This window comes from Macaca fascicularis, chromosome 13 (assembly GCF_037993035.2).
Source record: "Macaca fascicularis isolate 582-1 chromosome 13, T2T-MFA8v1.1".
NCBI classification, from domain to species: Eukaryota; Metazoa; Chordata; class Mammalia; order Primates; family Cercopithecidae; genus Macaca; species Macaca fascicularis.
Genome location: NC_088387.1, coordinates 79,737,292 through 79,764,104, shown reverse-complemented (window position 1 = coordinate 79,764,104; position 26,813 = coordinate 79,737,292). Strand labels below are relative to the sequence as shown.

At 39.0% G+C, this 26,813-nt stretch overlaps 1 protein-coding gene across 12 annotated transcripts in view; it reads left to right on the top strand.

The window, feature by feature from the left end:
- EML4 (EMAP like 4) overlaps positions 1-26,599 on the top strand; it is a 161,342-nt gene extending 134,743 nt beyond the window's left edge. For 4 of the 12 annotated variants that reach the window (XM_005576019.4, XM_005576018.5, XM_005576017.4 and 1 more), the window contains 9 exons: positions 869-994; positions 1,080-1,211; positions 2,248-2,315; positions 14,016-14,104; positions 15,491-15,588; positions 19,603-19,690; positions 20,235-20,333; positions 22,950-23,080; positions 23,800-26,599. In XM_005576019.4, the coding sequence (XP_005576076.3) occupies positions 869-994; positions 1,080-1,211; positions 2,248-2,315; positions 14,016-14,104; positions 15,491-15,588; positions 19,603-19,690; positions 20,235-20,333; positions 22,950-23,080; positions 23,800-24,270 (1,302 nt within the window). In that variant the 3' untranslated portion in view covers positions 24,271-26,599. Of the gene's footprint in view, positions 1-868; positions 995-1,079; positions 1,212-2,247; positions 2,316-14,015; positions 14,105-15,490; positions 15,589-19,602; positions 19,691-20,125; positions 20,334-22,949; positions 23,081-23,799 lie in introns of all 12 variants that reach the window. The other 8 variants (XR_012422447.1, XR_012422446.1, XR_012422445.1 and 5 more) reach the window with 3 other exon arrangements.
- Positions 26,600-26,813: the final 214 nt, after the last annotated feature.

The window sequence follows — 26,813 nt, the reverse complement described above, 5'->3', positions numbered from 1 at the left end:
TGGGATACAGTCTGATGTTTTGATACAGATATGCTGTATAGTAATCCAGTCAGGGTAGTTATTATATCTGTTGCCTCATGCATTTGTCATTTTTTTGTGGTGAGAATATTTTTATATTTTGATCTGTACAACAATCAAGAGTAGGTAGGTCATGTATTATTATCCTCATATTACAGAAAATGTTTCTTAGGCTAAGTAACTTACCCAAAGTAATGTAACTAATATAACTAATAAGTAACAAAACCCAACCACATTCTTCATGTGATCTAATAGAACTTACTTCATTTTTCTTTCCTTTTTTTTTTTTTTTCCTGAGACAGAGTCTTGCTCTGTCGCCCAGGCTGGAATACAGCGGCCCAATGTTGGCTAACTGTAACCTCTGCCTCCGGGTTCAAGCAATTCTCCTGCCTCAGCCTCCTGAGTAGCTGGGATTATAGGCGCCTGCCACCACACTTGGCTAATTTTTGTATTTTTAGTAGAAATGGGGTTTCACCATGTTGGCCAGACTGGTCCCAAACTCCTGACCTCAGATGATCCACCTGCCTTGGCCTCCAAACGTGCTGGGATTATAGGTGTGAGCCACCACGCCCAGCCTTTTTTCCCTATTCTTAACCCTTAACTCCTAAAATCATGTAAAATACATGTTTAAAATTAATTGAAGCAAAGAGTGTTGATAATTATTATAACTTCAGTATAATAAAATGTAATTGTCTGGACAAATAAATTATTAGTAGTACAAGATTACCATGTTCAAATTTGGGCTTTTGTCATAATTACCTCATAATTGCTTATAGCTATAAATGCAGGCTTCGAGTAGTAATTAATGCATGTTAGTATGTATATGGTGACTTTACACTTTTTTTTCTAGGTTCCTGATCAGTATGGCACAATCAGAGCTGTAGCAGAAGGAAAGGCAGATCAATTTTTAGTAGGCACATCACGAAACTTTATTTTACGGGGAACATTTAATGATGGCTTCCAAATAGAAGTACAGGTAAGCTGTGTGATACTAACCATTAACTGAGTATTTTTTATTATGTTCTTTGGTTTTTATAGCAATGAGTGTCTTTCATTTTCAGGGTCATACAGATGAGCTTTGGGGTCTTGCTACACATCCCTTCAAAGATTTGCTCTTGACATGTGCTCAGGACAGGCAGGTGTGCCTGTGGAACTCAATGGAACACAGGCTGGAATGGACCAGGCTGGTAGATGTAAGTGAAGCAAGATGTGATTATTAACCTCCCCACAGAAACTCCTCACACTGAAAGTTGAGAGCAGCAGAGTAAAAAGGACTAAGTGTTGATTCAAACCAATGTAAACATATGATTTAGTAAAAGAGGGTGGAGATAAGAGGGTAGTGTTTAGTCTTAAAGTGTGAACATGAACCGATTTTAAAGAAGTAAGTTAGGCCGGGCATGGTGGCTCACGCCTGTAATCCTAGCACTTTGGGAGGCCAAGGCGGGCGGATCACGAGGTCAGGAGATCGAGACCATCCTGCCTAACACGGTGAAACCCCGTCTCTACTAAAAATACAAAAAATTAGCCGGGCGTGGTGGCGGGCGCCTGTAGTCCCAGCTACTCGGGAGACTGAGGCAGGAGAATGGCGTGAACCTGGGAGGTGGAGCTTGCAGTGAGCCCAGATCGCCCCACCGCACTCCAGCCTGGCCAACAGAGCGAGACTCCGTCTCAAAAAATAAAAAATAAGAAGTTAGCAGCGTAAAAGCTCAATTTGTCCATCAGCTTCAGTGGTAAAATCATAAAGATTTCACATATCTATATAGCATTAATTATTGTGGAAATATTTGTGCCTCGGGTGGCGTTGCAGTTGGATTCAGTAAGTGCTACTCACTAACAGGCTGTACTGTCTTCTTTCTGAGTGGTCTCTTACTGTATTTTCTCTCTACCCAACCCAGACATCCACCTTCTCTAGCCCAAAAGGTGGATACAGGTTCTTTGTGGATGCTAAAGAACTGTACCAGTGTTTGTTGTTGTTATCCTTATTATTGTTCCACTCCCTAGCCACAAGCTGGTTGTCCCTTTCCCTCGCCACTCTGCCAGCATATCCCCTTCATGCTCTGAAATTCTTTTTCCTCTGATAGCCGCGTGTTATTTCTCATTAGCTACAAAGTTGATGGAAATTTTATGTTTATATGAAACAGGTTATTTTCAGATGTTTTTGCCACTATCCCCATAGATCTAGGGAGACTTTCTCATGTACTCCCCAACAGCTGTCTGTCTCTTTTCTAGGAACCAGGACACTGTGCAGATTTTCATCCAAGTGGCACAGTGGTGGCCATAGGAACGCACTCAGGCAGGTAGGGTCTTTAAGTGAGCTGAGTAACCTGAAGTGGTGGGATGTTTAAATGCTTAATCAGGAATGTCCTCGATCTGATCTGGAGAATTAATCTCTTAAGTGGCACACTAATATACTTGTTCTTATCTGTTATGTATATTCATACAATTCAGTTATTTATTGGGCACCTGCCTATTGCTACATGCTATTGTATGTATTCAGAATACAACAGAAAACAAAACAAAAATTCCTGCCCTGTGAAGCCCACATTTTAGTGTGTATGGGACAGAAAATAAAAAATAAGGCCTGATGCAGCCAGACACGGTGGCTCATACTTGTAATCCCAGCACTTTGGGAGGCCAAGGTAGGCAGATCACCTGAGGTCAGGAGTTCGAAACCAGCCTGGCCAATGTGGCAAAACCCCATCTCTACTAAAAATACAAAAATTAGCCGGGTGTGGTGGCGCACACCTGTAATCCCAGCTACTTGGGAGGCTAAGGCAGGAGAATCAGTTGAACCTGGGAGACAGAGGTTGCAGTGAGCCGAGATTGCGCCACTGCACTCCAGCCTGGGCAACAGAGCAAGGCTCCATCTCAAAAAAATAAAAATAAAAAAAACGAAGGCCAGTTGTAGTAGCCCACGCCAGTAATTCCAGTGCTTTGGGAGGCTGAGGCAGGAAGATTGCTTGAGGCCAGGAGTTTCAGACCAGCCTGAATGAGACCCCATCTCTACAAAATATAAAACATAAAAATAATAAACATCATAACGAATTATATTAGAAAATGTTAAGAACCATGTGAGGATAGGGAAAATGTTGGGAGATTAAGAAGGAGTGCAGTTGCAAAATGATAGAGGGGTCATTATGGGCTTCATTGAAAAGGAGTTAGCAGATTTGACTTTGCTTTGTGAAATTAGAAGAATCACAAAATTTCTCTCCTCATTTTCTTTTATGCAGGGGAAGGATTTGAAGCTGATGTAACACAATTGAGCAAGTTGTTTGTGCTATACCTTTTGCCATCCTGTCTTATTTTAAATGCTATGCAGATATATAATAAAGATACATTTTCTAAAATAATTTAAGACCTGTCTTGCAGACCTTGCGTAGTACCTTTCTAAGGTTAACATGTTGATGATTTATGTATCTTTAATTGACTCATCTTTATTGCCTCTGCTAGTAAGTAGTCCTCCTCACATTTTTAAGGAGGCAAAGAAAAACATGAAGTCAATTTTCCCAAAATTAAACTCATTAAAAAATGTGGAATGCTGATATTTAATGGGGTGAGACTATTGTGAACATACTTATGTAAATATTTTTGTTTATATATAAGACTTAAATACTTTAAACCAACTAATTCATTTAATTCTAAAACTAAATTTAGTCATTTAGAGGGGATTTTTTTTGGTAGCAATTTTTCCTTCTGGCTGTTAGATACAAATTAAAACCTGAAATGTGAAAACATTCCAATTTCTTCTTACATATAGTGCTGCAGAATCTTTCAGTATAATGGAAAAACAGGTCTTTAAAGATAATTGAATTATGAATGTGCAACTAGAGATGCTATTGAGTGAAATCATTGAAATTTAGAACTAGGCTGCTGGAGAGAGCAATTGGTGATACTTTGCAAATGTAGAAGGCTAGCTCAGATCTTCCCCAAAACACATTAGTAATAGATCATTATGAGGTTTAAACGCACTTAGACTTGGACAGTTGTCCATTTGGACCGAATTTGGTCCATTGTCTTTGAGAAAGACACATGACAGGTCACTGTAGGATTTGGAGGAAATTATTTTCTTCAACCAAAAAACATTGTTGTTAAGCACGTAGTAAACCATCTGAGGTGTAGTGCTGATCTAGTTTTCAGAAAACCACAAAGAAATTCACTTCAAATCTTTATTTTATCACACATGCTAAAGTCCTTGAAATAATAAAAGTAAGAGATATCATTTATTCAGTGTCTGATGACCTTGTGCTAAAATCTTTTTTTTTTTTTTTTTGAGATGGAGTCTCACTCTGTCACCCAAGCTGGAGTGCAGTGACGCAATCTCGGCTCATTGCAAGCTCCGCCTCCCAGGTTCACACCATTCTCCTGCCTCAGCCTCCAAAGTAGCTGGGACTACAGGCGCCCACCACCACACCCGGCTAATTTTTTTTTTTTTTTTTGTATTTTTAGTAGAGACGTGTTACTCTCTACTAAAGTTTCACTGTATTAGCCAGGATGGTCTCAATCTGACCTCGTGATCCACCCGCCTCGGCCTCCCAAAGTGCTAGGATTACAGGCATGAGCCACGGTGCCCAGCCACTAAATTCTTTTTATCTGTTACTCCTAATCTTCACAAGAATGTAACAAAGTGTTTATTAATATCATGATTGCACAGACAGGAAACCAAGACCCATAGAGTGCTGTTACTTGTGATTGAGCTCAGGTGCTGCATGGTTCCAAAGCCTGTCCTTTCCTCTAATCCAACAATACTCTTTGAGATATTTATAGCATTTCTTAGAAATATTGTTAGGAAGGTTTATCTTTGACAATTAAATCACTGATTGACATTTTTAAAGCATACTGTGTATACAAGGGAGTCAAACACTAAATGGGCGATTGTAAGGCTAGCGGGGTTTGAATCATGAAGATAAACTGCTTGGTTGAAGAAAACACTGTGTTTACAAATGTACATACACAGCCCCAATTTGTAAGGGAAAATTGTTCTGAAAAACTCACTGGAATTACTTTCGAACATTTACATAGCTGTGAAGTCATCATTGACAAGCTTAAAATGGAAAGTCACTCAGTTTTAGTGACTTAAACTAAAGTTAAGCCAATTGGTTTCTCTTGGAGTTGTAAGTAGAAAACACTTTATAACTGAGAGTGATGCGATAACTAAATTGAAAGTGCTGGCAGTCCATTTGGAGATTGATTAGAATCTAGGGGAGATGTAGTTGTCAGTGTTCATTCTGTATGTAACTCCTGTCTTTGGTTTCACATCTGGTTAGGTTCTGTTGGTCCTTGGGAAACTTTCTCGTTTGTTTTTATTTTTGCCTTGGATCTGTGAATACCTGACTGTATTGTCTGAAGTGGAAAAATCTTAATGTAGCCATTCTATTATTATCACTGACCCTAAGCCTGAAAAAACTCACACCTAGGCTTAGGAAATTTTTATTTTATTTTATGTATTTATTTTTATTTTTATTTATTTATTTAAAGACAGTTTCCCTCTTTCTCCCAGCCTGGAGTGCAATGGTGTGATCTCGGCTCACTGTAACCTCTGCCTCCCAGGCTCAAGTGATTCTCTAGCCTCAGCCTCCTAAGTAGCTGGGATTACAGGTGCCCACCACCATACCCAGCTAATTTTTATATTTTTAGTAGAGACAGGGTTTCGCCATGTTGGCCAGGCTGGTCTCGAACCCCTGGCCTCAAGTGATCACCTTGCCTGGGCCTCCCAAAGTAGTGGGATTACAGGCATGAGCCACCATACCCAGCCAAGGACATTTTTCTAGTAGAATGCAACACATGTCCAAGTTGTGCATGATCAAAAAAAAGTGACTAGTAAAAAAAATGTAATGATGTCTTCATGTCCAGATCTGGATATCTTCTACTTCATGTAACCAAAGAGTAAGCACAGCGTGAATAAAGCGTCAAATAAGTACAATTATCATTTTAAAATAATATATTATTAATGTAATTTTAAGAGAAAAAAATTAAACCTGTAACCTTAGTGGACATACTACTTCCTTAACACATTAATGCTCCTGGGCACGGCGGCTTATGCCTGTAAACCCAGCACTTTGGGAGGAGGCCAAGGCAGGTGGATTGCTTGAGCCTAGGAGTTTGAAACCAGCCTGGGCAATATGGCAAAACCCTGTCTCTACAAAAAAATTTTTTTAATTAACCAGGCGTGGTGGTGTGTGCATCTGTAGTCCCTGCTACTCGGGAGGCTGAGGCAGGAGGATTGCTTGATCCCAGGAGGCAGAGGTTGCAGTGAACTAAGATCACACCATTGCACTCCAGCCTGGGCACTGTCTCAAAACAGAAAGCAGAAGTTAATGCTCACATAGAAAGGATTCTTTTTAACAGCTTTGTTGAGATATAATTCACATACCCTCCCAAAAAAGAAAGAAAAAATAATTCATATACTATAAAATTCACTGATTTAAGATATATAATTCAGTAAGTTCACAGGGTTGTGCAGCTGTCCTCAGTCTAATTTCAGAACAATTTTTAACCCAGAAAGAAATCCTGTACCCATTAATAGTCATTCCCCATTACCCCACCCACCTCCCCCTTGCTCTAGGCAACTGACCCACTTTCTGTTTTTGTAGGTTGTCTGTTCTGGGCATTTTCTATAAATGGAATGAATCATATAACGTGTTTTGTGATTAGCTTCTTTCACTTAATGTTTTCAAGGTTTATCCGCGTTGAGTACTTCATACATAGCGTGTATTATGGCCAAATAACATTCCATTGTATGGATATACCACCTTCATCAATTGATGGACATAGGGGTTATTTCCACTTTTTGGCTGCTATGAATAATGCTGCTACATACATTCATACACGAGCTTTAGAGTGGATATATGTTTTCAGCTCTCTGGGATATAAAGAAGTAGAATTGTTGGGTTATGTGATAACTCCATGTTTAACATTTTAAGGCCAGGCACAGTGGCTCACACCTGTAATCCCCACACTTTGGGAGGCTGAAGCAGGAGGATCACTTGAGCCCAGGAGTTTGAGACCAGCCTGGGCAATATAGCAAGACCTTGCCTCTACAAAAAAAAATAAAAAAAAAATTAGCCAGGCATGGTGGTGCATGCCTGTGGTCCCAGCTACTCAAAAGCCTGAGGTGGGAGGATAATTTGAATCTGGGAGGTTGAGGCTATCATAGGGAGCTATGATGGCACCACTGCACTCCAGCCTAGATGACAGAGTGAGATCCTTTTTCAAAAACAAAACAACAGCAACAAAAAATTTTGTTTTGTTTTTTTAGGAACTACCAAACTTTTTCACAGCAGCCATTATTGGCTTATGATTCCACCAGCAATGTATGAGGGGTTTCAGTTTCTCCACATCTTTGCCAATACATATTATTATCTGTGTTTTGATTATAGCCATCCTAGTGGGTGTGAAGCGGTTTTTCATTATGATTCTTTGATGGCTAATGATGTTGAGCATTTCTTCAAGTACTTATTGGCCGCTTGTATATTCTCTTGAGAGAAATGTATGTTGAAATCCTGTGCCCATCTTTGAATTGGGTTGTCTATTCTTGTAAGAGTTTTTTATACATTCTGGATACAGTTCCTTGTAGATCTTTTTGAAATATTTTTTCTCATGCTGAGGGTGGTCTTTTCACTTTCTTGCTGTTGTTAGTAGCACCAGAGTTTTAAGTTTTGATGTAGTTTAGTTTATCTGTTCTTTCTCTTGTTTCTTGGGCATAAATATTTATTTCTATGTTATCTTCTAAGAGTTTTATAGTTGTAGCTCTTACCTTTAGGTCTCCAATTCGTCTTGAGTTAATCTTCATATATAGTATGGCCCAGTAGGTGTCCAACTTCATTCGTTTGTATGTGGATATTCAGTTACAGCACCATTTGTTGAAAAGACTTTTCTTTCTCCATTGAATAGTATTGGCACCATTTTTGAAAATAAATTGACCAAAGATGTATGAGATTTTCTCTGGACTTTGAATTCTGTTCCATTTATATATATATAAAAAAATCTGTGCTTAATGCCAGTACCATAGTTACAATCATTGTGGGATTCTGTAAGGCCTAATAGATCTTCCACTTCCCTTTCCCTTTTCCCTTTTGCAGAGTCTTGCTCTGTTGCCCAAGATGGAGTGCAGTGGCACAATCTCAGCTCACTGCAGCCTCTGCCTCCTGGGTTCAGGCGATTCTTGTGCCTCAGCATGCCAGGTAGCTGGGACTACAGGTGTGGACCACCGTGCCTGGCTAATTTTTGTATTTCTAGTAGAGACAGGGTTTCACCATTTGGCCAAGCTGGTCTTGAACTCCTGACCTCAAGTGATCTGCTTGTCTCAGCCTCCCAAAGTGCTGGAATTACAGGCATGAGCCATCACACCCAGCCAGAAACTTGGTTCTAATGTATATACTCTAGAATAAGAATACAATGAAATAGTAAAAACTTAAATATTTGTTTATTTGGCCATCATGGTGGCTCAGGCCCAAGGCCCAGGCAGGAAGATCTCTTGAAGCCAGGAGTGAAATTTTTTTTAAAAAATGTTTTTTAATTTGTAGAAAATCCCCTTGGCTAGAGGATTTGTTGTTAGAGATGGAGCCTCTGAGCCAAAAAGTCTTTTCTGAAGGTAAAACATAGTGCTTGCAATGAAAAGGGGTGGGAACTCCAAAATTATGTATGGAAATTGTATACCTTTAATAACAAACATTGAATTACTACTAAAAATGATTTACCAAAAGTAGAAGAATTAGTGTCTGATAATGTATTAATAATTAAAGAAATAGAAAACTTAGGCACTGTTTGGTAGGGGTTTTCTGGTTTCTTTTTTGATAGTCACTATCTCTAACTAGTAAATGACTAAGAGTTTTTAGGTTTCTACACATTTTTACCAAAACAGACACTACAGGGTTTCATTACATTCTCAGGGAGTGTCCAAAGAGATAAAATTACATAGTTTTCCTAGGAAGATTAAACTGACTTTGAAACAATCTTAAAACAGTATCAGTTGGTGCTTCTCCAAAATAAAAATTGAGCTGGTGTGGTGCTCACACCTGTAATCCCAACACTTTGGGAGGCCAAGGTGAGAGGATTCTTGAGCCTCGGAGTTCGAGACCAGCAACATGGCAAAACCCCTCCTCTACAAAAAATGATAGCATGGTATGGTATGGTAGCACATGCTTTTGGTCCCAGCTACTCAGGAGGCTAAGGTGGGAGGATCACCTGAGAGCCTGGGAGGTTGAGGCTGCAGTAAACTGCACTCCAGCCTGGGCAACAGAGTGAGACCCTGTCTCAAAAAAAATAAATAGATAAAAGTAATAATTTTTAAATGCATGAGAGTGTCATAAAGTTTCCATAAACTCATTAAAAACTCACTTGATACAGAGCAGCTCTGTATCTTGTCATTTTGGTGTGTCAGTTCAGTCTGAACTAGGAAATTATTTTGTTCCCTTACTCTAAAAAGGCACTTGGCATCAGCTTTGGCATTTCTAGGCCCAGAGGAATTTCATAGGAATAGTCATAAAAATTGGTTAATGAATTACATTCTCAGAAGAAACATAACCTGTGGGTACTGTCAAGTTGTAATAAAGTGTATTTCTTCTGTGGTTTTTGTTTTTTATTTTATATTTTACTTTTAATGTTATTTTAAAATAAAATAGAGATGAGGTCTCACTACGTTGCCCAGTCTGGTTTTGAATTCCTATGTTCAAGCGATCCTCCTGCCTCAGCCTCCCAAAGTGCTAGGATTACAGACATGAGGCACCATGCCCGGCCTTCCTGTGCACTTTTTGAAATGAAAATAATTGGAAACATGAAGCATATGGCTTCAAAGTGCCAGTTTTCCTGCTTATTGGCCTTTAAACTCAAGTATTCACATATGAAAGATATTTATCTTACCTGAGTAGATGACAAAATTAGGTTAGCTGCCTGGAAGTTTCAGCTCATAGCTCACAAATTACTAAAATTTATGAATATGTTTAGAGATTTCACTGATAAGTTATAAATCAAAAATAAAATTCTAAGGCCTCCCTACCATCTGACTGGACCCCTCATCTCTGCCAGGGAATTCCAAAATTAATCTGAAAAACTGGTTCAGGCCATAATGGGAAGGGAAGGTCATGCTTTGTTATAACCTCTTAGAATTCAGGAAAAGCCAACCAACATTTAATATTAATACAGACTTTTAAGTCTGATAAGAAACATTTCTCTGTTTCTATTCTATTCTATTCCCTCTGAAATCTGCTACCTGAAGACTTTATCTGCATGATAAAACTTTGGTCTCCACAACCCCACATCATAACCCAGACAATTCCTTTCTACTGATAATAACCAATTGCCAAGAATTTTTTTTTTTTTTTTTTTTTTTTAAGACAGAGTCTTGCTCTGTCGCCCAGGCTGGAGTGCAGTGGCACAATCTCGGCTCACTGCAACCTCCACCTCCCGGGTTCAAACGATTCTTCTGCCTCAGCCTCCCGAGTAGCTGGGACTACAGGCACCACCACACCCGGCTAATTTTTTGTATTTTTTTTACTAGAGACGGAGTTTCACCTTATTAGCCAGGATGGGCTCCATCTCCTGACCTCATGATCCACCCACCTTGGCCTCCCAAGGTGCTGAGATTACAGGCATGAGCCACTGCTCCTGGCCTGCCAGTCAGAAAGTATTTAAATCTACCTGTAACCTGGAAGCCCCCACCTACCTTCGAGTTGTTTTGCCTTCCCCGACTGAACCAATGTATATCGTCTTTTGTTTTTGTTTTCCCAGGCTGGAATGCAGTGGTGCCATCTCGGCTCACGGCAAGCTCTACCACCTGGGTTCACACCATTCTCCTGCCTCAGCCTCCCGAGTAGCTGCGACTACAGGCACCCGCCACCATACCCAGCTATTTTTTTGTATTCTTAGTAGAGACGGGGTTTCAGCGGGTTAGCCAGGATGGTCTTGATCTCCTGACCTCATGATCCACCTGCCTCAGCCTTCCTAAGTGCTGGGATTACAGGCGTGAGCCACTGCACCTGGCTGCTGCTGCTTTTTTTTTTTATTATTGTTATTATTAAACAGAGTCTCGCTCTGTCGCCCAGGATAGAGCACAGTGGTGCAATCTCTGCTCGCTGCAGCCTCAGCCTCCCGGGTTCAAGCGATTCTCCTGCCTCAGCCTCCCGAGTAGCTGGGATTACAGACACCTGCCACCATGCCCAGCTAATTTTTGTATTTTTAGTAGAGACGGGATTTCACCATGTTGACCAGGCTGGTCTTGAACTCCCGACCTAGTGATCCGCCTGCCTCGGCTTCCCAAAGTGCTGGGATTACAGACGTGAGCTACCACGCCTGGCCAAACCAGTGTATATCTTAACATGTATTTTATTGATGTCTCATGTCACCTTAAAATGTATAAAACTAGGCTGTGCCTCAACCACCTTGGGCACATGTTCTGTGAGGGCCCTCTCACCATGGGCCGTGGTCACTCATATTTGGCTCAGAATAAATCTCTTCAAATATTTTACAGAGTTTGGCTCTTTGTTGACAAGGTAAAAAATTGGGATCTTTTAGTCTTCAATTCTACCTTGAATACACTAAGCCATGTTAAACAATATCACTAAGCTTAAAAAAAAAAAATCCTTCAAGCCCTTTTCTCTCTCCTGAATATTTCTTTTAATTTAAGAGGGAAATGGTCCCTTTCCCAGATATTAGTTACAATGCTTCAAAATGAAAAGCGACTTATCAGCCAGGTGCAGTGGCTCATGCCTGTAATCCCACCACATTGGGAAGCCAAGGCAAGTGGATCACCTGAGGTCAGGAGTTCGAGATCAGGAGTTTGAGACGAGCCTGGTCAATATGGCGAAACCCTGTCTCTACTAAAAATTCAAAAAATTATCGGTGCATAGTGGGGCATGCCTGTAGTCCCAGCTACTTGGGAAGCTAAGACACGAGAATCACTTGAACCCGGAGGCGGAGGCGGAGGTTGCAGTGAGCCAAGATGGCGCCACTCCACTCCAGTCTGGGTGACAGAGTGAGACTCCATCTCAAAAAAAAAAAAAAAAAAAGCTGTCATCATGATTATTTTTATTGGCTTATATTAGTGGTGGAATTTTTTCCATCTGAATAAAAATGAAAAGACTCAGAAGGTAGGAGCAGGTAAAAAATAAAGATTAAAAATAAAAACTTGCCGGGCACAGTAGCTCACGCCTATAATCCCAGCACTTTGGGAGGCTGAGGTGGGCACATCACCTGAGGTCAGGAGTTTGAGACCAGCCTGGCCAACATGGTAAAACTCCGTCTCTACTAAAAATACAAAAATTAGCTGGGTGTGGTGGCGCCCACCTGTAATCCCAGCTATTCGGGACAGTGAGGCATGAGAATCGCTTGAACCCAGGAGGCAGAGGTTGCAGTGAGTCAAGATCGTGCCACTGCACTGCAGGCTGGGGACGAAAGCAAGCCTCCATCTCAGAAAGAAAAAAAAAACTTGCTGCTTTTTTTGCCCTGTTCAGTTCATGAATGAATTTTTGGTAACTTGTAAGCTATGGGTTGAAACTTTTAGGCAGCTAACCTAATTTGTAAATTCTGTCATCTACTCAGGTAAGAGAAATAGAATTTATATGTGAATACTTGAGTTTAAAGGCCAATAAGTAGTGATTGTTTTTCTAGTCTTGTCCTGTTCGTTCCATCCCATCCATTTTCTTCCTGCACACTGCACTACTATTAAATACCTCTTGCTAAAATTTGGCTTTTAACATGTTCAAGACTTACTTTTAATTTATTTGTTCACTTACTCATTCTGAAGATATTTAGTGCCTACTCTAATCTGGGCAGTGCTCAACTCTGAATTCTTCCAACCAGCTGTGCATGCTGCCATCCTCTCCCTTATGCAGCCTTAAGTTTGCCTGCCCACGGTTCCCATCTTTGCTTTATATTCCTGGTTTCACCATACTCTTCTGAAGTACCCATCCTTTCCTTCAAATACTTTTAGGAAAAAGGTCTAATAATAGAGATTTATAATGTCATTGGATTTAAGTCATTGTTTTACCTCTCAAGAGGCATTTGCATTTTGACTTTTCCTATAAATGTGAATGAAAAAATATCTCTTTCAAAGAATTTAGAGCTTCCCTGTGCAAGTGTTGGAGGTCTCAGGGAGGAGAGTGCTCCCTACTGGTTCTTTTGAATCACACCAAATGAATGACTTGCTACTGTTCCCTCCCACCTTCATATTGTCCATGGTTTTTCCCACCTCCCTAGCTATACAGCTCCTGTTCCTCCTGCCTAAAATGTCTGACATTCCCTCAGTGTTCAGCTCAACCCACATCTTACATCTTCCCTAAGGATGTTTTTCTGTTTGCTATCATTCATTTTCCTCCTATGAGTTCCTCTATTATATTGAGTCACCATCACTGAGGTTGGCATTTCTTCATTCTTTGTTTCAATTGACTCATTTCCTTTCTCCCAACTTAGTGTCTTCTTCAAGAACACTGATCCTGTATTTCTGTTTTATATTTAAACAGTGCCTAGCAAAGAGACAGGAATGGCAGTCAATGAATACCCAAATAGAAATGAGAATATGTCTAGGCCCATATATATTTATGTATGTTTTATCTAGCAGCATTTTGCTAAATGAATTTATCCTTCATCAGAAGAAGAAAACATGTCATACTTAAGGACCATTATTAAAAATTCTTAAAATTAAAAAAATAGATCTGTCTGGGCACAGTGGCACATACCTGTAATCTCATTAGTTTGGGAGGCTGAGGTGGGAGTTTAAGGCCAGCCTGGATAACACAGTAAGACCCCATCTCTAAACAAAAAAGAAATTAAAAATTAGCCAGTTATGGTGGCATGCACCTGTAGTCCCAGCAACTCAGGAGGCTGAGGTGTGGGAGGATGGTGTGAGCCCGGAAGTTCAAGGCCGTTGTGAGCTAGGATCACTCCATGCACAACAGCCTTATGACAAAGCAAGACTCTGTCTCAAAAAAAAAAAAAAGAAAACAACTTTTTTTTTCTATAAATGCTAATATCTGAAGAAAATTTTGGTTTTTACTTCTTAACAGGTGGTTTGTTCTGGATGCAGAAACGAGAGATCTAGTTTCTATCCACACAGACGGGAATGAACAGCTCTCTGTGATGCGCTACTCAATAGGTAGGCAAATTTACTCCCACCTCCCAAGCCTGGCATTCACAGCACTTCACTGCAGTTGCATACTTTTACTTCTGATAAGGCTAACTACTTTTTTCTCTCGTTAGAGTTGTTAAGTATTAAATCTGTTTCCCCCAACATTAAATTAAATTCTGCTGCCAGAAACTGCAAAAGATCTGCTAAAGTTAAACAACATTCTGAATCATCAAATTTAAAATGGACTACTACAGCTGCATTTGCAATTGAAAGCAGAATGAAGTGCAGTCATACTTTAGAATTTTCAATAGGTATTAGGCTAAATGTCACATCTGGTTAGCAACCTTTTCTTTATTTATAAGAGAATGTAAAAGAAATTACAGAGAAATTAAAATACACAAATTGTATAGGCCCTTCAAGTCCTTTAGAATCTAGTGCATTGTTTTGGTTACATAGTAATGATAGGTTTGTTAATTAAATGCTCGGTTTGTTAATTAAATGCTCTGTAAGAATTTGATATATTCCTTTAGCCTACTTGAGAGTAATTATTTGTATTTTATTCACAATATTAAGTTTCTATGATAATACCCCAATTACCTTTTCCTGTTATTAATGTGGCTTTGATTCACACTATTCTTCCCTGGAGTTAGTCTGACATTTTCTTTATTTGAAAATATACGCCAATAGTTGTTGCATTAGCACGGGATCCAGAGAATCTTTTTGATTCCTGCTCAGTTGTTTCAAAGGAATCACAGAGTAGTATTCTTTAAATTGAACAAGGAAGGAAAAGTATGTACTTTATGAGCCTGAGAAGAGTCCTCTTGAAGCACAAAAATTTTAACATTTTTCTGGGGTTTGTTTTGTTATGTTTTATTGTTTTTTAGTGTTGTAGTAGCAAATAACCACTGCAAATATAGCTCTCGAACTCCAGAGATGACATGGACTTTATTGACCATTTGTTACGTGCTTAGCGCTGTGGTGGGTACAGGGAAGGACACCACAAAAGAAAGGAACATGGTCTCTTCCCAAGAGCACCTGCTCTGTAATTGAACAGATCATATATGCTAGCTGAACTAAGCAGCTGTCCTCTCAGCCTGCCATGTAAACCCTGTACCCTTCCACCCAAGAAGGCAGAATAACCTCTCTCGAGCTGTTTTTTAACTAGAAGATGAGGCCTAGAGTCCAAGGCCTGTAAGCATCTCCAAGAAGGGATTGTGTATTAGACTGGATGACCATTTATTTTTCAAATGTATTTAGTGGATAGGATTCATTCATCAGTTGCCAAATAACAGTTAAATTGATGAGATTTAACAGCATTTGTAAAATTTGTCATTTAGGGTAGATCCAGTAAAATAACAGTAAATAAATTTATCAGTGTATTTCTCTAGTCAACACTGGCCTATTTCATTCTAGATGGTACCTTCCTGGCTGTAGGATCTCATGACAACTTTATTTACCTCTATGTAGTCTCTGAAAATGGAAGAAAATATAGCAGATATGGAAGGTGCACTGTAAGTAGTGAAGTAAAACAAGTTGTAAAATTATTGGGAAATTTTACTTCTGTTAAAAACAAATGTTTACATCGATGTATGTGTTGTTTCCTGTCATTAGCTGCTTTAATCTCTGTCTTCGAAAACTGGGACTGGTAATACCTGACAGCAGAACATTAGCGTTCCCTGTGTGCTCTAAAAAGACATCTCCTTTTGATGGGGGTGTAATATTTGTCACTCTTTGACTAGTTTTAAGACAGTTTCTTAAAGCTATTTCCATAGGAAACCTTTAGAATAACACTTTTTGAAAACTGAATGAGTCAGAAATAAAAGAACATCTCATGTTTAATCTTAACTCCTATGATTCTGTCCCCTTCAACACCCTACAACATTATGTATCACCTCTCTTCCACTAAAAATAAAAGAATGTACATGGATATTTGTCTGCATTTAAGAGAGTTAACAGAAGGATGTTTCCTGTAATTTGTTGCCCACTTCTGCCTTCATTGGGCTGAAAGAATTAGACATAGCATGTTTCTAAATAAAAAACCTGATAAAGATATGTTTTCTACAAACTAGTCTCTAAATTTGATATGATCTTTACATTTTCACCATATTTATGGGATTAATAAAATAGTTCTAGTTCATGTGAAATTTTCCACGTATCACAGAACTATCAATGGTTGGGAATAAGCAGATAGACTGATGAAACAAAAGCATCCAGAAACAGATTTATGTTTTTGTGGAAGTTTACTAAGTAATAAAAGGGGTATTTCAAATTAGTAGAGAAAGAATAGACTTCTCTATCTGTATTTTCCAATATGGCAATTACTAGCCACAACTTTCTGTTCATACCATTAAATGCAATGAGAGTGCAGCAACATTTCAATTACTTAGAAACCACAGGGGACTAGTTGCTACTGCATTGGACTGCACTGATACAGATATTTTTTGTCACTGCGGAAAGTTCGACTGAACAGCATAACTCTAGATGGACAAAAGCTAGGTCCTAAATCGAGACCTTGGTTGCTTAGTTGGTTGTTTTTTAACTCCCCAGGTAATCTTAAACCAGTTGCAAACCACTGATTCAGGTGATAATCATCATGCAGTTGACAAAGATTTAACTCACGTATTTCTGAATTTTTTCTTCATAGCCATATTCTTTGTCACTTGAGATTATTTTTGTGGTAACGCCATATGGCTACTTAATGACAATAATGAAAGGGCCAGCTTAGACTACTTGTTTGTCTTCAAGGAGATATACTAGAATTTGCTCTTGTGTTTGTGCCCATGGAGTAAAGTTTGAGGCTGTTTTTCTAAGCTGTGCATATACTTTGCATTAGCCTGTGAGTTGGGTAGAGGAAGGACACTGAGGTGATTTGTGGGGAGGGTAACATAGACCCCAGCAGCTGCATTTCATCTTTTCTTTGCTTATTTATTGGAATCGATGCCAGGCAGAAAATACTCTCTTTTCTAAATATGAGTTAATAACTTTCCTAAGATCTTTTCTAAATTTGGGGACTTCTCCTACTCAAGACTCCTTTTGAGAATACTTTTATGTTGATTTACCTTCTGAAAATAATCTGTGTCCAACACAGATGTTTTTTGCATGAATATCATGTATATATACAATGCTTTTGATGCTCTTCTAATTAATGGTATTGAAAGCTTTGCACAAAGATGCAGATAGTATTTTTAAATACTGTTACATTAGGGTGAAATTCTCAGAGGCCTGTACTTTGCCATGACCAGTCTTGTTAAATCTTCATCCATGTAGCAAGTTTTAATTTTAGAAGCATGGCTTCCCCAGACGCCAGAGCCAGCCATCAGGCTCATGTGCACTGTGAAAAGGATGTATGAACCCTGCCATACTCAGAAAATAGCAAACATCCATGTGCATCTTGCTGTCTATGAAAACTGATTTCTTAAGTTAGTAGGTCCCCTGTATGCCTAGCAAGTGATTCCCAACCTGTTTTCCAATATACTGCTTAATTTCTAGTGATTTCAGAAAGCTTCACTTCTCAGATTCATATAATTTAAATTTGTTTAAATATGTTTATTTCCCATACAGCACTATGGTGGAGATTATGGTTCCAGAAAGGTTTGGGGACACATTGGTAGACTTCAGAAGGATACTAAAAGAATTAAGAGTCATTGCTCTAATATAAATCATTAAAAACTATCCCTAAGGTACACTGAATTTGTTAACTTAAAAAATAAAATCTTGGCTGGGTGCAGCGGTTCACTATAACCCCAGCACTTTGGGAGGCTGAGGCAAGTGGATAGCTTCAGGTCAAGAATTCAAGACCAGCCTGGCTAATGTGTTGAAACCCCGTCTATACCAAAAAAATACAAAAATTAGCCAGGTGTGGTGGTGCGTGCCTATAGTCCCAGCTACTTGGGAGGCTGAGGTGGGAGGATCACTTGAACCTAGGAGGCGGAGGTTGCAGTGAGCCAAGATTATGCCACTGCACTCCATCCAGCCTGAGTGAACGAGTGAGACCCTGTCTCAATTAAAAAAGAAAAAAAGAAAAAATCTTAGAGGAAGAAAAGAATAGGTGAAAAAAAATAAAATAAGGCTTGGTGCCATGGCTCACACCTGTAATCCCAGCACTTTGGGAGGCTGAGGTGGGCAGATCACTTGAGGCCAGGAGTTTGAGACCAACCTGGCCAACAGAGTGAAACCCCGTCTCTACTAAAAATAGAAAAAATTAGCTGGGATGGTGGTGCACACCTGTAATTCCAGCTACTCAGGAGGCTGAGGCATGAGAATCGCTTGAACCCAGGAGGTAGAGGTTGCAGTGAGCTGAGATTGCGCCACTGCTCTCCAGACTGGGTGACAGAGTAAGACTCTATCTCAAAATAAAAAGAAGAAAATCATGTGACCAGAAAGCTAGTAATTGAATGGATACAGTGGCTAATGCCAGTAGTCCCAGCACTTTGGGAGGCTGAGGCTGGAGGATCACTTGAGCCCAGGAGTTCGAGACCAGCCTCAGCAATGTGGTGAAACCCTGTCTCTGCAGAAAATACAAAAATTAGCCGGGAGTGATGGCATGTGCCTATAGTCCCAGCAATCCAGGAGGCTGAGAAGTGGAAGGATCACTTGAGCCCAGGGAGGTCAAGGCTGCAGTGAGCCGTGATAGCGCCATTATACTCCAGCCTTGGCAACAGAGTGAGACCCTCTCTCAAAAAAATAAAGTTAGTAATTGAAAAAGCACAGTAGAAATTAAATGTGTTTCACCCCAGACTGTAGGAGGTAAAAGTAAATTCAGGTCTTTGTCAGCTTTGGTGAACCATAAGATCTGGTAATTTATCTGAAATAGTTTATTGGAAATACATAAGTGCTTATATGGGAAGCCAACAAAAATTAGTGTTTCGTAGTTTTTTTGTTTTAACTCCCACAGTGTTAAAACCTAAGCAGAAAAAGATCATTGTTTCCTGCTTAAGGAATGTTCTAAGGAATCAGATGATTATATTGAGTCCTACTGTTCTGATGGAGTACAGCGTTGAATGAATTTTCCCCCAAAACATTCTTTGGAGATAGTTTCTCTAGGATACCTCCATATAGACCATATATGGGCGCTGTATTCCTCAGCTTCTGAGTTGTACCATGGAGAGTTAAGAAGTAGCCCAGGTAGACTGTATTCCTTATGCACAACTTACAACCAACACTTCATTCTCAAAAATGGAGTCACTCTCATGAGGACACCAGTGACGTGAAATAAGGCCAGAGGGTATGATACGTGTTGTAGTGTCCTGTAAGATACAAGTTTAAGAGACTGTCTTTCTTGGAAGTGTCTGATACACGTAGTAGGTACTAGTTTCTGGTATCCAGATAGGCCAGAAAGTTTCTCCCAAGTATCCAGTGCTAAGGATCTGCTGTGAGCCTGCTCAGTTCTGGAGGGTGTAACACTGCTTCCTCTCCTTTGGAAATTCCAACAAATGTGTATTCAGAAAGCAGTATTGGCTAGCTGTTAAACTGTTTATCATTCAGAACTCTAAATGCTTTCTAACAGTGTATCTGTTATTTTCTAGGGACATTCCAGCTACATCACACACCTTGACTGGTCCCCAGACAACAAGTATATAATGTCTAACTCGGGAGACTATGAAATATTGTACTGTAAGTATGAATGATCAGATATATATGGGCTGAGACGTGTCTGACAGGGGTGCTAATGAACAGGCTGCATGGAATCGGAATTGTGCGGAGAATGCTTGCCAGACTCTTTAACCTGACAAACCATATGTTACACTGAGCTAAAGTAATGAGAATCTCAAATGTGGTTCACTTCTCCAAGAGTAATGAATTAATGTAATAGTGTAGAACGGAAGGCACATGTAGTAATAAGAAATTACTCTGTCAGATTGATGCTGCTCTGAATGGTTTTTCATTTACTACTTCTCCTGGAGGTAGGGAGGAATATAATGGATGGGCATTTATGCTTTTTAGAGAGAGAAAAAAAAAACTTCCCATGGGAAACAGTTTGTGGTTTTATAAACCCTGTTAAAGTGAACACTTTCTTTTCCTTTTTAAATGTGTCTTAATGTTTTTCAGTGTATGGATTATAAATACAAGTAAACGTGGCTAGTTTGAATCAAGATGCACTTTCAAATACATTTGTACACAAGCACTATGATTATACTTCCTGTTTCTAAATTTAAAGGGGACATTCCAAATGGCTGCAAACTAATCAGGAATCGATCGGATTGTAAGGACATTGATTGGACGACATATACCTGTGTGCTAGGATTTCAAGTCTTTGGTAAGGACATGCGTGACACCTGATGTAAAGAAGTGGCTTGTGGGTTTTTCATATATAATATTTACTTGCTTAAATTTATAAATGAAAAACAGTCTGTGTGTTCTTTAGCTTTATCACTATTAATGTCAGCCTCAGAGAAATAAAATGTGTTAGAATTGAACAAACATGGGATTTGTATTTTGCAGAATCCAGCACTTTTGGTCCTCAATATGAAAGACAAGGAATTCACATAGTAGTACAGATTACCTTCCCGTTTTTCTTTAAGTGAAAATTGAAGTTATTAAATTTGGAAAGGCATTTTTAAGTAGCTTGAGATACATACCATACAGTTCACCTATTTAGAGTATAAAATTCAGGCTGGGTGTGGTGGCTCACACCTGTAATCCCAGCACTTTGGGAGGCCGAGGTGGGCAAATCACCTGAGTTCAGGAGTTCGAAACCAGCCTGGTCAACATGGTGAAACCCTGTCTCTGCTAAAAATGCAAAAATTAGCTGGGCGTGGTGGCGTGCACCTGTAATCCCAGCTACATGGGAGACTGAGGCAGGAGAATCGCTTGAACCTGGGGGGCAGAGGTTGCAGTGAGCTGAGACTATGCCACTGCACCCCAGCCAGGGCGACAGATTGAGACTCCATCTCATAAATAAAGTGTAAAATTCAGTGGTTTTTGTATACTTAGTTGTGTGACCATCAAGGTCTAATTTTATAACATTTTCATTATCTCACAAAGAAACCCTGTACCCATTAAGTTACCCCATCTCTCTTATCCTCTGCCCCACCCCCCAGCAACTACTAATCTGTTTTATTGATTTGCCTATTCTGTATAGTTTATATAAGGGGAATCATACAATATGTGATGCACTGAGACTAGCTTCTGTGATTTAGCATAACATTTTCAAGGTTTATCCATGTTACAGCATGCATCAGTACTTTACTGTTTTTTATGGCTAAGTAATATCCCATTCTGTGGATAGACCACATTTTGTTAATTCATTCATCTGTTGATGGACCTTGGGTTGTTCCTACTTTTTGGCTGTTATGAATACGACTGCCATGAACAGTCATGTGCAGGTTTTTGTGTAGACATGTTTTCATTTTTCTTGGGTATTTACCTAGGAGTAGAATTGCTGAGTCAAATGGTAACTGTATGTTTACTCTTTTGAGCAACTGCCAGACTGTTTTCCACAGTGACTACATTTACATTTCCACCAGCAGTGTATGAGGGTTCCAGTTTCTCCATGTCCTTGTCAGTGTATATTATTATTCTTTTGCATGTGGATGTCTAGTTGCCTTACACCACTTGTTGAAATACAAAGGCATTTTTAGTAGAATTATATAAAGATAACTATGTGGGACTTCTTCCTAATCTGACGTTTTGTAAATTTCTGGAAATCTGACCTCTATGACTGTTTTCTAAGCCTTCCTCAGTATTTAGGTATCCTTCTGAAAGGGTTAGAAGATAGATGGAAAAATTAAAATAATAAAGCGTTATTTACAAAGAATTAAAAAGAAGTGTTATGCTCAGGTTATTAAAACACTGGATATGGATGTGGCACCAATACCTAAAGCAATGCACAAAAATTAATATTTTCTCTAACAATATATCTCTGCCTTCTGAGAATTGAGTTCTCCAGCCTGATCATAGATCTGAACATTTCTTTATGCTATGTGCATTAGAAAAATAATCCATTATAGGTGATTGTTCAAAACACAAGTACTGTCAAGACAGAGAAGCCTAATAGGCCAGGAAGAAATTAAACACAAAATAATTCTGTCCATAAACAATTTCATTATTGTAGGTGAAAATGAAGCAGTGACCCACAGCTGATAGCTTCTGTGGTTATTTAATGAAGACATTATTAAATTATTAAGAGAGACCAATTTTAAAGTATTTTGACTTGTTTTTAGCAAATTTACCAAAAACATATTTGTTCTCTGGAGTAGCATTCAACCACAAGTGGCCAACATCTCAACCCTTAAATGTTCCATACTTTCAATCTAGCCTAATAGAGGTCTGTGAAAATTATGTTCAACGTGATCATTAGTGCTGCATAATGATTCAGAATAATTAAATTTGGTGTCTTATTTTGGGACATAATCTTTCTAGGAAAATTCTATGGGATAGCATGCTAAACTAGTGGATGGCTTATGCTTTCTATAAGAAATAATCTCTCTGAGGTTTTCTTTGAGGTGCCTCCCTGAAAGAAAACCTAGACTACACTTTGAAGACTTGGTGTTATGGCTTTGTTTTTGAACCTTGTCTATACAAGTAACTGATTCCCTCCATCCAGAAGCTTTAAAAAGGAAGAGCTTATTGCTGAGGTGTAAGTCAAGCTGAAAGTAAAATAAATTATTAGCACCACCTGCTGGTTGCTATTGAGCACCATTGAGTTTTCCATTTTAGGGCTATTTTGATTTTTTATTAGTTAGATTTTGGACAGGACCTTCATTTGAATGAAGAACAGTGTGAGCCACTGAGAAATTTGTAAAGGAAATGTTAACAGCTAAGAGTTTGAACACAGATAAAAGCTAAACAGATTCTAAAAATAAACATATGTAGCATCACAGTTATACTTCTTCGGCTAATTTTTCTGCATCCCTGTGTTTCCATATCAAAGGTGTCTGGCCAGAAGGATCTGATGGGACAGATATCAATGCCCTGGTGCGATCCCACAATAGAAAGGTGATAGCTGTTGCCGATGACTTTTGTAAAGTCCATCTGTTTCAGTATCCCTGCTCCAAAGCAAAGGTAAACTCACTTTAATAGAAACTAATGTTATAAGGCCTTCTGTCCAGGGATGATTCTCCATCAATGGCAAGAAAATATTTGTAGGTTACCGATTCCTCTCCATGCTACTCCAGCGCACAGAGGGAGATAAGGGCCATCGGTGAGCATCCAGCCAGGCAGTGCTTGTCTTCTCCCCTTTCCTAAGGCTAAGGAGAGGCGAGCTGTGGAAATGACGACTGATGATGGATTATTCGTGTTTATTTATCGTCCGGTTGCTTTTTGATTTGTTGGCAATTTAAAACCTCTCTAAATATTTTAAAATATTTTATTTGTTGGACACATATTCAACATTATAAAACTAATGGAACTGTTTCCCAAATCTCCTGTAATCCTGCCAACACAGTAAGTGTTCCCCTAACCATTTCAGAAGAATAATTACTAAGCTCTGGCAAGTATACTACCAACATCTAGAAGAGACAGGCTTTTAGCTATTTTTTTTTAAACATATAGTGTGAAAATACAGAGATGTCAAATTCTTCTGTTTTGTTTCTCCTATGTAAAGTAGTAATAAAAGGAAATAACGGCTAGTCTTACTCCTGAGATTCGATGACTTCTGGCTTTAAATTGGATTGCCCATTTCACAAGCTGAGTTTACCCCCCTTAAGTATCACCTCCGTTCCTGAAACAGGCTTGTCAAGAACGAGTTGAATTTTCCTGTCTGTCTGATTTATTTCATATAGGCTCCCAGCCACAAGTACAGTGCCCACAGCAGCCATGTCACCAACGTCAGTTTTACACACAATGACAGTCACCTGATATCAACTGGTGGAAAAGACATGAGCATCATTCAGTGGAAACTTGTGGAAAAGTTATCTTTGCCTCAGAATGAGACTGTAGCGGATACTACTCTAACCAAAGCCCCCGTCTCTTCCACTGAAAGTGTCATCCAATCTGATACTCCCACACCGCCTCCTTCTCAGTCCTTAAATGAGACAGCTGAAGAGGAAAGTAGAATAAGCAGTTCTCCCACACTTCTGGAGAACAGCCTGGAACAAACTGTGGAGCCAAGCGAAGACCACAGCGAGGAGGAGAGTGAAGGGGGCAGTGGAGACCTTGGTGAGCCTCTTTATGAAGAGCCACCCAGTGAGATAAGCAAGCAGGGCGAAGCCACCCTTCCAGAGGACCAGCAAGACGCTTTGCCCTCGTCCTAACACCCTGGCTTCAGTGCTACTCTTTTCCTTCAGCTGCATGTGATTTTGTGATAAAGTTCAGATAACAGGATGGGCAGTGATGGAGAATCACTGTTGATTGAGATTTTGGTTTCCATGTGATTTGTTTTCTTCAATATAGTCTTATTTTCAGTCTCTCAAATGCAGCCAACTTAAAGGTTTAGTTTGGTGTTTATTGAAAATTAACCAAACTTAATATTAGGAGAAGACTGAAATGATGATGATGTCTCACAAATTACTGTGTACGTAAGTGGTGTGATGTAAATACTGGAAACAAAAACAGCAGTTGCATTGATTTTGAAAACAAACCCCCTTGTTATCTGAACGTTTTCTTCAGGAACAACCAGAGGCATCACAAACACTGTTACTCATCTACTGGCTCAGACTGTACTACTTTTTTCCCCCTGAAAAAGAAACCAGAAAAAAAAGTACTCTTACTAAGATACCCTCTCACCCCAAATGTGTAATGGAAATTTTTTAATTAAGAAAAACTTCAGTTTTGCCAAGTGCAATGGTGTTGCCTTCTTAAAAAAATGCCGTTTTCTTACACTACCAGTGGATGTCCAGACATGCTCTTAGTCTACTAGAGAGGTGCTGCCTTTCCTCAGTCATAATGAGGAACGGTCCCTTAATTTCTTGTGTGCAAATCTGTTTTATCCTAGAACTAAGAGAGCATTGGTTTGTTAAAGAGCTTTCAATGTATATTAAAACCTTCAATACTCAGAAATGATGGATTCCTCCAAGGAGTCCTTTACTAGCCTAAACATTCTCAAATGTTTGAGATTCAAGTGAATGGAAGGAAAACCACATGCCTTTAAAACTAAACTGTAATAATTACCTGGCTAATTTCAGCTAAGCCTTCATCATACTTTGTTCCCTCAATAATAGGAGAAATATAAATACAGTAAGTTTAGATTATTGGTGCTTGAAATTTATTGGTTTTGTTGTAATTTTTATACAAATTATATGAGGGATAAGATTCAGCAAATTGCAAATTCTTTTTTTTACAGAAATGTGGATAACAGTCAGCAGTTTTTTTTTTTTTTTACCAACAGCATACTTAACAGATTTGCTGTGTAGCAATTTTTTTTCTGGTGGAGTTGCTATAAGTCTTGTAAGTCTAACATGGCTATCCTACTATTTTGGGCAATGCATGTATTATGCATTGGAAAGGTTTTTTTTTTTTTAAGTTCTGTTGGCTAGCTATGGTTTTCAGTACATGTTTCCTATTGTAAGAGTAATTGCTGACAAACATGTATTTCCTATATATTTGTTGATACTTTGATTATAAAAAAGTGTTTTGATTTTTTAACTTGCTGCATTGTTTTGATACTTTTTTTTTTTTTTGGTCAAATCATGTTTAGAAACTTTGGATGAGTTAAGAAGTCTTAAGTATGCAGGCGTTTACGTGATTGTGCCATTCCAAAGTGCATCAGAACTGTCATTCCCTTCTAATATCTTCTCAGGAGTAATACAAATCAGGTATTTCATCATCATTTGGTAATATGAAAACTCCAGTGAACTCCCAAGGACATTTACATTTATATTCACACGCTGTATGGAAGGGTGTGGGTGTGTGTGAAGGGGCGAGTGGAGACACTGTGTGTATCTCTAGATAAGAAGATATGCACCACGTTGAAAATACTCAGTGTAGATCTCTATGTGTATAGGTATCTGTGTATCTTTCCTTTTGTTTACAACTGTTAAAAAAACCTCAAAATAGTTCTCTTCAAAAGAAGAGAGATTCCAAGCAACCCATCTTTTTTCAGTATGTTCTGTACATAGTTATCAGAGCACGCCAGTAAGTATCAGGCATATATATCTGCCTATTAGCAGTGATGATTACACCATCAGATCAGCATGTGCTATACTCCCTGCAAGAAATATACTGACATGAACAGGCAGTTCTTGGAGAAGAAAGAGCATTTCTTTAGGTACCTGGGGAATACAGCTCTCAGTGATCTGCAGGGAGTTTCTTTGAGAACATCAGTCACCTTTGGGGTTGCCGTGTACAATGAGATTTATAATCATGATACTCTTCGGTGGTAGTTTCAAAAGACACTACTAATACGCAGGAAGCGTTCCAGCTATTTAATGCTGGCAACTACTGTTTAATGGTCAGTTAAATCTGTGATAATGGTTGGAAGTGGGTGGGGTTATGAAATTGTAGATGTTTTTAGAAAAACTTGTGAATGAAAATGAATCCAAGTGTTTCATGTGAAGAAGTTGAGCCATTGCTATCATGCATTCCTGTCTCATGGCAGAAGATTTTGAAGATTAAAAAATAAAATAATCAAAATGTTTCCTCTAAGTGCGTCTTAACTCTTTCTTCATTTATACTGCTAGTTTCCATGACTATCCAGTTATCAGAAGGCAGGACAATTCAGAAGACAATATTTATCAGTGGGCTACTGCTGCTGCTGTGGATGAAATCATTCTGGTAGTAGTAAACTCCCATCTCATAATGTTAGAGGAAATTACTTCTGATTTATGTTCCTATTGAATATGGGGATAGCTTTGTTTTC